The sequence below is a fragment of the Beta vulgaris genome, chromosome 4, assembly GCF_026745355.1.
Source record: "Beta vulgaris subsp. vulgaris cultivar EL10 chromosome 4, EL10.2, whole genome shotgun sequence".
Taxonomy (NCBI): Eukaryota; Viridiplantae; Streptophyta; class Magnoliopsida; order Caryophyllales; family Amaranthaceae; genus Beta; species Beta vulgaris.
In genome coordinates this window covers 38,313,919-38,326,694 of record NC_079205.1, presented here as the reverse complement: position 1 = coordinate 38,326,694, position 12,776 = coordinate 38,313,919, and the positions used below count along the sequence as shown (strand labels likewise).

Here is a 12,776-nt window from a genome sequence, read left to right as displayed (position 1 = left end):
ACTAGCCTAATTAATTTTAATTAGATTAAAAAATCAGATTATGGATTGAAATTTATGACCAAGTCAACATAATTGAAATTTACTTATCTTTCTCAAAATTTTGTTTTTCAAAAATGAAACTTCCAAAAAGATAAAATAAAAAACTTGGCTGCTGCCCAGTCTTTTAGTCACGTTTCTTTTACCAATTTTTTTTTTTTTTCTAAAATCGTGAACTACGTTCACGTAATCAGCCATGAAACAAAACCCGGCGAATCTTCAGCCACCTCACCGGTGACCCTTCAGGCCGCTTTACCGGCGACTCGCCATTCACACTTTCGCGAATCGGCGCCGGACGCCGGCATCCATTAACTCCAGCGAGCAGCACTGCTCGCACGTCAAACGTGAGTCGCCTGCCGCCACGTCCTCCCTCGCTGACGCGACTGCTCGCCGGCGTCTGCGACTCCCTCCCCGACTTCACGCCAGCAGATCACCGACCACCGGAGCAGCCACCCGTTGCTGCTCCTTTTCTTTCTTCCTTCAATATCTTTTTTTTTTCTTTTCTTGTATTGAAGGAAATTAAAATTACAACCTATTGTAAAATTAATTTAGTGATCTTGATCAAATTAAACATAACTCTTTATGCTTAATACAGAAAATTAAATTTTAAAATCTCTACTTTTGATTAATTTTCAGATTATTCATATAATTAATCACTTATTCATATAAAACATCTTTTACATGAATTTATTTTCATACATAAACTATTTTAAGCATGAAAGTTTTATTAATAACATGAATTTATTTTCGAAATTTAGAGATCTAAAATCAGAATTTTATAAATTTCGAAAATTAGGGTTTAGGAGGTGAAAATTTTCGGCTATCAAATATTGAGAAAGCAAGTAATTAAAACTCCTTTTAACAAATTTCAATTAATTATTCAATCCATAATTTAATTCCCCCCCTTAATCAAATTCAAATTAATCTTACATAAACTAAACTTTATGACCAAAATTCTATATGCAAGAGGCTAAAACTGATACCATTGTAGGAATCTATAATTACTATAAAGCGGAATTTCATGAATCTAATTCATAAGCACTTAAATCAAGATCACATGCATATACAATTAGGGATCACATACAAGTTTAGAAATAACCTTTGTAGCGTGAATTCCACAAAGCTTGAATAACCCGGATTGAGAATCTTAGATGTGATTCCTCTACTTAGTCCACCAACTCGGATCAACACTCCACCAATGCTAGTTGGAAAGAAAGAAAACTTCTTTATTGTTTCTTGGAGTTATACGCGTACGTGACATTCAGAGATAGAATAGGAGAGAGAAAATAATAAGAGATATCTAATGTATTCTCTTTTCTGCCTAACCCAATATATAAATACTTCCTCTGTTTCTAAATAAGTGCAACATTTGCATAGTGTTTACTATTCATAATTTAAACTTTAATTAGTTTTGGTGATTTAGGGTTTAGGAAAAACATAATCATGTGGGATCTTGTTAGATTCGTATGAATGTGAATTTTTTTAATATCAAGTTTTTATAATTTTTACTTATTGCTAATTGAAGATATTAATGGTTAAAATAATGCATTGGCAAATGTGAAAACAAGAAGTGTTGCACTTATTTAGAAACGGAGGAAGTATATTTTAGGTCAGAATCTTCTTTCCTTTTTCTATCTCTTGGCCGGCCACCCTAGGGCCCTCTCTTGGGCTCTAGGCTTATTTTGTTGATCCAAGTTTAATGTGTGACCTTGTAGGATCCGTTACATTGGGCTTCGGGTTTATTATTTACTAATCCGAAGTTCTATATCGTTCTCTAGCAAGATGTATAGAGGACCCAATATAACGAATTTATTATCTCCATAATACGATCCAATATATATTAGTAATTGCATTTAAGTCGAGGACATAAATCCTTCATGGACTGCGTGCTGGAGCTTGGGCTGGTTGTTTTGAAGATGGAGATGATGCTTGAGGATGGCTTCGGGGATGTGGTCGTGGTCCTAGTTGGGCTGATTGGTGGTGTTGGCGACGGTTGGGAGAATTTGGCAACAACAATGATATAATGGTGGTTGGGCGGCTATGGGAGGTTGTTTGGTGTTAGGGGGAAGTGGAAGAGGAAGAAAGATAGGTTGGTTGATGTTAGGGGGGGAGAGGAAGAAAGAGAGGTTGGGTGGTGGTGGTGGGAAGTAAGAAGATAGGAAAAAAAAGGGAGGAAATATGCTTTTTTCTTTGTTAAAATACAATTGAATTAACATTAATAAATCAACGAATGAGTAAGTGACACAGACTTTTAACATGTTAAAGAGGTTAATAACAGGTCATGACTTGTTAAAAACATATAGTTGTTAAAGTTTAGCTTTTTCCAAAATAATCCAAATATTGACTTTTTAGCAGACATGGGAAAGGTTGGCTTATTTTTGACAACTTTTCTTTATAATAGTTATTATTCTTCTTGTTGTTATTTTTACGAAAGAATTATTGTTGTTATTGTTATTATTTCTATTATTATTAGTATTACTTTACAAATACTATTACTATCAATACCACTACTACTACGTGAAATTATTCAATAATGTATATCTCGAAGCAACTCAAGATGAGCAACAAATGAATGAGGTTAACACCTTGTCAAAGGGGGGCCCTACATGAAAATGCTCAGCAGGCGTTGTATTCAATTTACGTACCACTTACCATACCACTTGGAGATAATCCATGCAAAGTTCCTCAACCTAATGAGTGGGAAACTTGTTCTGTTGTTTCCCCAACGTAGGTCTACTAGGACCATCTTGTTGTTGTTGTTGTTGGTGGTGTTGGTGTTGTTGTTGTTGTTGTTGTTGTTGTTGTTGTTGTTGTTGTTGTTGTTGTTGTTGTTGTTGTTGTTGTTGTTGTTGTTGTTGTTGTAGTAGTAGTTATAGTAGTAGTAGTAGTTATTGTTGTTGTTGTCTGTTGTTGTTGTTGTTGTTGTTGTTGTTGTTGTTGTTGTTGTTGTTGTACTTATTAATGTCGTTGTTTTTATTATAAATGTCATTGTATATTTTAAGTTATTTTGTTGTTATGAAATTATAAAAATTTAAAAGTCATGTGTTAACAACATAAGATTCGCGCAATAATAAGAATATATAAGAACATGATAGCTCATTATTATAACAACGAACACTAAGTTCGTGTTACAATAAAAAAGAAGTTAAGTATGACATATAAGTTGTTTTTCAATATTAAGAACGAAATAATTAAAAATAAGAACATGCTTGAGGGTTGGGGGCAGTGAGTCTTGAAGGGTTAATGCTGCTATTGCTATTACAGTTGTTGTTGTTGTTGATGTTGTTGTTGTTGCTACTGCAGTTGTTGCACCTGTTGCTATCACTGTTGTTGTTGCTAGTGTTGTTGTTGTTGTTGATGATGATGATGTTGCTTCTGTTGTTGCTGTTATTGTTGGTGGTGTTGTTGTTATTGGTGGTGGTGTTGTTGTTGATGCTGTTGTTGTTATTGCTACTGTTGCTGGTGTTGTTGTTGATGTTGTTGTTGTTATTGCTATTGTTGCTGGTGTTGTTGTTGATGTTGTTAGTGTTGCTATTATTGTTGTTGTTGTTGATGATGTTGCTTTTGTTGCTGAGTTATTGTTATTACTGCTGTTATTACTGGACTGTTGTTGGTGCACTACAAGAAAATGCCCAATCAACGACCGCTATGTAGCGACGGCCGACAAAACAGACGTTATACATGTTATCAGCGACGGTTTAAAGCCGACGTCGCTACCGACGGCTTTTTTTTAAAACAGCGTTGACCTAAACGGTCGCTATAATCAATGACCGTGTGCAACCGTCGGTGATATGAATTTTTTTAATTACAGAAATTGTAGTTATTGGGCGACGGCGTGAAACCGTCGGTGAATTATCCTGATGTTCGACAACTTAAACCCACTCCCCATTCAAACTCCCACTAATATAGTCGTTACTCCTTTCCTCCCTTTTCTCAAGCATCGGCGGCCCTCAAAAAAAACTCCCACGTAAGAAAATTCGCCGGCGAAACTGAAGGGCATGCCGGCGACCGACGATTAAATACCGGCGACAGAAAAATCGCACTCACAGGCCACGCACTCACAGACACTCAGAAAAGAACTCCCACGCACTCACAGACACTTAGAAAAATCGCCACAGGCGACTCGACACCGGCGACTCGACACAGGCGACTCGACACCGGCGACTCGACACACTCAACTGTCTCGACACAGGCGACTCGACGCCGGCGGTAAATTTTACAGCTCTATGCTTATTTATTTTTTTAATTTTTATTACCCTAAAAATTGAGTTTTTGGGATTGAAGGACCGCCACTGCCAATTCACTCCGCCTTCCGCCGCTGACTCTGTCGCCCTGCCGCCGCGTGTTCTTTCCAATCCAATCCGTAACTTCCCTCCTCAATCTCAAGTTTGTTGTTATTTGTTAGTTTGAGTTTAATTTGTTGTTGGCTACTTTTTTTCTTCATACAACATATTACTAGAAAAAAGTTCCTTCAAAGAATGTTGCCAAAGAGTGTTAAAATTTGTGTTCATGTGTAGTTTGTGTCTTTTTTTAAACAATCTTTTTGGTAATTTTATGACAATGATATGCGTTTGTACCTCAAATGACAACGATGTTACAATAATGGTACCTCCCTAGAATCGGTAAGGACTAGGGAGAACCTGATCATTTTCCATGACAATAGTTTACAGTAGGGAAAAGTTAGTTTACAGCATACAAACCAACTGGAAAAGAAAGCAGAAGAACTTCCAAGGACAATCCCATGAGTCCATAACTAGAGAAAACATGCCACACAAGACGATAAGAATTCTGCTCTGTTCATGTTATTATTGTAATTTTTGATAACAAGCTAAAACCCACAAAATTGAACCCATGATTAGAGTGATCAAATTGTGATGTTGGTTGTTCAATTCATGTTATTATTGTAATTCTTGTTGTTGGTTGTTCTGTCCATAAATGGTATAACTTTTGCTTTTAGGATGGTTAATAATTCAAATTTGAATGAATAGAAGAGTATTACTCCTAATATGGAAGAAGTTTAGGGAGTAAATGGGTGAAATGTTGGAGGAAATAAGAAATTGTTGTGGATCATAGCGAAATTTCTCACTTCTAAAGGAAGGAAAGAGATAATGAAGTGAGAAGAGAAGAGAAGAGTTTTGAAGTTAATGTTGGTCTAAATTGTTTCAATGCTTTAAATGTGTAGTGTAGATTTTAATTTAGATGTGCTCTATAGTTTGTAGTGAAATTTGTAATTTAGAGCCGTTGTTTGTTGTTTATATACTTTTGGTGTCATTAATGTAAGCCCTCTTCTGTTTATGAGAAGTGAAAACTCCTATTCTAGATTCTAGATTTTGTTTGTTTACATCATTTTGTTCATTATTGCGGAAAAAATTAAAGCCAAGCCAAAAATTCAATAAGCCTGAATTAATAATAGAAAAGAGGAAAGTATAAAACTTGAATAGGTTTTCTCTTTTTATAATCTAAATTTTGTATGTATTAAGTTTTTTCACAGCTCTAGTTCATTTGTTTTATCAAGGTGATTGTTTGCTTTTTTTTATTAGATGGAATCATTTATCTAATTCCGTTAAAAAGAGAATCATTGATTTTTTTTAGATGGAATCATTTATCTAATTCCGTTGAAGTGAGTGTTTGCTTTGTGAATGTAGGTGGCCACACTCAACTGTCTCCTTGCCGTCAGACAGTATCGTCTCTCTACCGTGTCCTTGCCGTTGGACTGCCCGGCCGCCTCTAGGTATGCTTTAATTTATTAGTTTATAATACTTTGAAGTTTAAGTTAGTGTATTAATTATCACAATAATTTATATGATGGTTTCTTTATTAAATGTTACAAAAGTTAAAAACTATATTATTATCACAATAATTAATTTATTGCACATTCCTTTATTTGTTATTACACTATTTGAAATATTTATATTTTTTTTGACATATTTGTTTTCGTGGAAAAACTTTGGATAATGTTATAAATTTTGATTTAAGTATTTAAATAAATATGTTTGCATCATCATGTTTTAGAATTGTAGAATTGTACGTATGTGGGTTGTTAATGACTATTATGATTGAAATGATTTAGAATTGTAGAATTAGGCACCATGAAACGGAAGGAGCGTGGTGGATGTATGATAGATATGACAATGGGGGTAACTTGAGGCCCGAGTTCTTGAGGGGGGTTGATGAATTCATTGAATTTTGCAAAGCAAATCCTGAAAGCCCAGGTTTGGATGAAGTTAGATGCCCGTGTCCGAAATGCAAGAACAGACGTATGCATGACGCAGACACGGTTAAAGTGCACGTGTATAGAAAGGGATTTATACCTGATTACTACGATTGGTATTCTCATGGTGAAGAGTTACCTCGATCCGCACATGAGCCATCTAATCCATACCGTGAAATGATTTTCGATGCTCTTGGGAATAACTCAGAACCGTCCAATGTTGAAGAGCCTAGTGGAATGGACGAGGAGCCTAATCCTCAAGCAAAGGTGTTTCTTGACCTATTAAAGGCTTCTGAGGAACCATTGTACGAAGGGAGCTCCATGTCCGTGTTGGAAATGGCATCTAGAATAGTATCTCTGAAATGTGAGTATAATTTGCCACATAGGTGTGTTGATGCGTTTGCTTCATTAGTGAAAGAAGCAATACCTAACAACAACAACATGAGTAACACATTTTACGATACGAAGAAGATTTTGGAGGGATTAGAGCTTCCCCACGAGAGGATTCATGCGTGCCCCAAAGGTTGTATGTTATTTTGGAGAACTGATGCACACTTGGACAGATGTACAGTGTGCGATAGCGACAGATACAAAAGGACTTCTAAGGGGTCTTTAGTTCCAATGAAAGTTCTGATTTATTTCCCAAGTACACCGAGATTGCAAAGGTTGTATGCAACAAAAAATGTTGCTGAAGAAATGACATGGCATGCCAAAAATCCGAGAGCCGAAGACAAAATGGCTCACCCTAGCGATAGTGAAGCTTGGAAGCATTTGGATAGATCCTTTGACGAATTTGCATCTAAGCCTAGGAATGTTCGGCTCGGTTTGTGTACCGATGGGTTTGGTCCACATGGAAAGTTTGGGGGTCAGTATTCATGTTGGCTGGTCATCTTAACCCCGTACAACTTGCCGCCATCGATGTGCATGAAGAAACCCTTCATGTTCCTTTCGTTGCTCGTTCTTGGTCCTAAAAATCCGAAGGGGAACTTGGATGTGTACATGCAACCCTTAATCGAGGAATTGAAGCAATTATGGGATGTTGGAGCAACTACTTATGATATTTCTAGGAAACAAAATTTCAATATGCGTGCTACCATTCTTTGGATAATAAGTGATTTTCCTGCGTACGGTATGCTATCTGGTTGGGCTACAGCTGGGAAAAAGGCATGTCCTTACTGTTTGGACAAATCTAAGCTTTTTAGCTCGACCATGGGGGTAAAATTTCTTGGTTTGATTGTCACCGTCAATTCCTACCCCTAGATCATCCTCTTCGTAACAACAAAGTAGCTTTTTGCAGAAATAAGGTTGAAAAAGGGTCTCCGCCACACATCATGTCTGGGGAAGAGTTGTGGTCCTGTGTTAAAGACTTGCCAAAGGCTACAGATGGGCCCGAAGCACTTAATACTTTGAAAAAGTTGAAAAAAGGGTGGTTCAAACAAAGCTGTCTTTGGGAGCTCCCATACTGGAAATCTCTCCATCTTCGTAACAACCTTGACGTCATGCACATTGAGAAAACTTTTTCGACCAACTAATTCACACAATTATGGATGTGAAAAAACAGACATCAGACACTGTTGCATCCAGAAAAGACATTGCTAAATTGTGTAAAAGGCCTCAACTTCATGTTACCAAGGATGCGAACGGAAAAGAAACTCCACCAAAATCGCCTTTCGCACTGGACATAGCCCAAAGGAAAGTATTATGCAACTGGGTGAGAGATTTAAAATTTTCAGATGGTTATGCGTCCGACTTAACAAGATGTGTGGACATGCAGTCCGGTAAGCTGCACAGTATGAAAAGTCATGACTATCATGTCTTCATGGAAAGATTGTTACCGATAGCATTAAAGGAGTTGCTCCCGGTTCATGTGTGGAAAGCTGTTACTGAGATCAGCCTCTTTTTTCGTGATTTGTGTTGCTCCACCATCACAGTAAGAGACATGGAAAGATTGGAAAAGAACATAGCCGAGATCATTTGTAAACTTGAAAAGATTTTCCCACCATCATTCTTCAATTCCATGGAACACTTACCGGTTCACCTTCCACGCGAAGTTAGGCTATGTGGTCCCGTACAATACCGTTGGATGTATCCCTTTGAAAGGTACCTTATCTTTCATTTTCATATATCCTTTTTATTGTTCTTCGCAATTATGTAACTCTTTTCATAACCACTTTATTAGGTTCCTTAATCATTTAAAACGCAAAATTAGTAACAAGGCTCGTGTGGAGGGTTCTATTTGTAATGCGTACTTGTGCGAAGAGATTGCAAACTTCTGTTCCAACTATTTTCAGCAAGGAGTGGATACTAAGACACGAGATTTAGGCCGTAATGTCACTGATGAAGTTGATAGGATGCTCGATGAAAATGTCCCAGAACTATTTAGAGTTGATTGTGGTCGGCCGTAAAACGCAGGTGGAAAACGATTTTTAACTGAAGTAGAACTTCAACGTGCACACCTATATGTGTTAGCAAATACAGGCATCTTACAAGAATTTGAAAAGTAAAACACTTGTTATTAATCATACTATTTACAAAATGTCCCAGAACTATTGCTTGAAAATGTTCATTATTGAGTACTTTTAAGTTAGTTTGAATCATAAACACCTCAAACATACTATATATACTTAGTTCAATGCTTTAGATCATAGTTTTAAATGAAATTACAAAATATAGGAAAGTTAGAACCAAATATAGGTCATTTAGCTCATTTTAGCCCATATTGCTTGAAAATGTTCATTATTGAGTACTTTTAAGTAGTTTGAATCATAAACACCTCAAACATCCTATATATACTTAGTTCAATGCGTTAGATCATAGTTTTCATTGAAATTACAAAATATAGGAAAGTTAGAACCAAATATAGGTCATTTAGCTCATTTTAGCCCATATTGCTTGAAAATTCATGAATTTAAGTACTTTTAAGTTAGTTGAATCATAAACACCTCAAACATCCTATATATACTTAGTTCAATGTGTTAGATTATAGTTTTCATTGAAATTACAAAATATAGGAAAGTTAGAACCAAATATAGGTCATTTAGCTCATTTTAGCCCATATTGCTTGAAAATGTTCATTATTGAGTACTTTTAAGTAGTTTGAATCATAAACACCTCAAACATCCTATATATACTTAGTTCAATGCTTTAGATCATAGTTTTCATTGAAATTACAAAATATAGGAAAGTTAGAACCAAATATAGGTCATTTAGCTCATTTTAGCCCATATTGCTTGAAAATTCATGAATTTAAGTACTTTTAAGTTAGTTTGAATCATAAACACCTCAAACATCCTATATATACTTAGTTCAATGTGTTAGATTATAGTTTTCATTGAAATTTACAAAATATAGGAAAGTTAGAACCAAATATAGGTTATTTAGCTCATTTTAGCCCATATTGCTTGAAAATGTTCATTATTGAGTACTTTTAAGTTAGTTTGAATCATAAACACCTCAAACATCCTATATATACTTAGTTCAATGTGTTAGATTATAGTTTTCATTGAAATTACAAAATATAGGAAAGTTAGAACCAAATATAGGTCATTTAGCTCATTTTAGCCCATATTGCTTGAAAATGTTCATTATTGAGTACTTTTAAGTTAGTTTGAATCATAAACACCTCAAACGCCCTATATATACTTAGTTCAATGCGTTAGATCATAGTTTTCATTGAAATTACAAAATATAGGAAAGTTAGAACCAAATATAGGTCATTCAGCTCATTTTAGGCCATATTGCTTGAAAATGTTCATTATTGAGTACTTTTAAGTAGTTTGAATCATAAACACCTCAAACATCCTATATATACTTAGTTTAATACGTTAGATCATAGTTTTCATTGAAATTACAAAATATAGGAAAGTTAGAGCCATATATAGGTCATTGAGCTCATTTTAGGCCATATTGCTTGAAAATGTTCATTATTGAGTACTTTTAAGTTAGTTTAAATCATAAACACCTCAAACATCCTATATATACTTAGTTCAATGTGTTAGATTATAGTTTTCATTGAAATTACAAAATATAGGAAAGTTAGAACCAAATATAGGTCATTTAGCTCATTTTAGCCCATATTGCTTGAAAATGTTCATTATTGAGTACTTTTAAGTTAGTTTGAATCATAAACACCTCAAACATCCTATATATACTTAGTTCAATGCGTTAGATCATAGTTTTCATTGAAATTACAAAATATAGGAAAGTTAGAACCAAATATAGGTCATTTAGCTCATTTTAGGCCATATTGCTTGAAAATGTTCATTATTGAGTACTTTTAAGTAGTTTGAATCATAAACACCTCAAACATCCTATATATACTTAGTTCAATGCGTTAGATTATAGTTTTCATTGAAATTACAAAATATAGGAAAGTTAGAACCAAATATAGGTCATTTAGCTCATTTTAGCCCATATTACTTGAAAATTCATGAATTTAAGTACTTTTAAGTTAGTTTGAATCATAAACACCTCAAACGTCCTATATATACTTAGTTCAATGTGTTAGATTATAGTTTCCATTGAAATTACAAAATATAGGAAAGTTAGAACCAAATATAGGTCATTTAGCTCATTTTAGCCCATATTGCTTGAAAATTCATGAATTTAAGTACTTTTAAGTTAGTTTGAATCATAAACACCTCAAACATCCTATATATACTTAGTTCAATGTGTTAGATTGTAGTTTTGATTGAAATTACAAATTATAGGCATGTTAGAATCAAATATAAGTTGTTTTTGCTCATTTTAGGCCATATTGTTTGAAATTGCATGAATGTGAGTATTAACCAAATGCAGGAGACATACAACAAGAAACTGGATGATTGTACCATTCAGGGGTCACAGTCGAACCCTGATTTGTTGTATTGGGAGACAGTTGGTGGGAGGAACAGAGGAAAAGTGCAAGGGTTGGGTCAGGGAGATCATTTGTACTACAACTCTTCATCTGGGCGAGGTGGAGATGGCTCTTCACAACCATATGAGCCATCAATTATTTCTCAGCTAGAGGCACATGTGGAGGCCAAGGTCGCTGCACGGATGGAAGAAGTGGAGGCAAAGGTCGCAGCACGACTGGAAGAGTCAAACCGGGCCCTCCTGCAGGATATGATGCGGAACATGTCCAATTTCGGCCACTTATTCTCAGGTTGCAACACAGGACCCCCTCCGCAACGCAGACCAGAGGATGACCCGGGGTTTGGTGGTGGCGGCACTAGTGCTACAGAGGCACCCGCGACAGTCTAGTTTGTTTTGTTTTGGCAACTAGCTAGATTACTAATTTATAGAGTTATAGTTTCTACATACTGAGTCTAATTAACTTTGTATATGCATTTAGTGTTTATATTTATCGGCATATATCTAGTTTTGTTTTTAGATGTCTCGTTATATTTTTTTGGAACTCGACTTTTACTTGATTTCCCGACACCGGGATTTATTTGCGTACATATAATTAATCAAGGTAGTTTAATTTTAGACATTTAGTGTCTATATTTTTTGACATTGGGATGTATTTTGTGTATATAAATCTAATCTATTTCATATTTAAATTGCATATTTTTTTAGTTAAACATATAGAATGCGAATGAGGCGATGCGGGAACAGGTTTAATGTAGTATATTTCGGTGCTGCCGTGCAGCAGGTACAGGTTTATTTATAATATATAATATTATAATATTATAATATTACTTCACGTTATAAAAATCAATAACGACGGCTAAACTTCATACAAAGACGGCAAACCGGTCGTTGAACAAAAGAAGCATTGCTGACTGCCAAATAGCAAACAACGACGGTTTGAGATTGACGCGACGGGTTAAAGCCGTCGCTGAGACACCCTCTGCTATAACTTGTCGTTGATATACCGACGGCTACAAACGGTCGTTGTCACAGCGACGGCTGTAAGCCGACGGTCATACTAATCCATGACCGCTCCCACAGGCAGACGGTATCTTCATAAAAAACGGTCGTTATATTAGCAACGACGGCCAGGCCGTCGTTGATTGCTTGCATACCGACTACTACTTCTACGTCTGTCTATCAACGACCGTTGGCCGTCGTTGATGGTTTTACCGACGGCCTTTTAATGATCAGCGACGGCTTGGAACCGTCGCTATTCTTGTAGTGGTGGTGGTGGTGGTGGTGTTGTTGTTGATGTTGTTTTTGTTGTTGTTGTTGTTGTTGTTGTTGTTGTTGTTGTTGTTGTTGTTGTTGTTGTTGTTACTGCTAGTGTTGCTATTTAACAATGATTTGCTTAGTAAGGACCATGTGGTTGTCAACGCAAAGAATCAAAGTGGTAGACTTGGTTACTTGACAAATATATCGCAATCAGTGTCCAATAAAAGCTACAATGACAAGGAAATATAGTTATTAATTAGATAACAATTAATAGGTGAATTTAATTATTGAATAATAAAAGTAAAGCAGGTTTTACAAGCATACTGTTCAATATACGGGACAACGATGATATGATAATTTCCTAAACGAGATGATGCTTTGAAACTCATATTGAGGTACTCTTTCACTTCGGCTTTGT

At 35.6% G+C, this 12,776-nt stretch overlaps 1 protein-coding gene across 1 annotated transcript; it reads left to right on the top strand.

Moving 5' to 3' along the window:
- Window positions 1–1,913: 1,913 nt before the first annotated feature.
- On the top strand, window positions 1,914–7,507 carry LOC125496642 (uncharacterized). Its single transcript, XM_048642161.2, has 4 exons — window positions 1,914–2,028; window positions 3,301–3,377; window positions 5,682–5,767; window positions 6,115–7,507. The coding sequence occupies exons 1-4, from the start codon at window positions 1,914–1,916 to the stop codon at window positions 7,505–7,507; spliced, it is 1,671 nt and encodes a 556-aa protein (XP_048498118.2).
- Window positions 7,508–12,776: the final 5,269 nt, after the last annotated feature.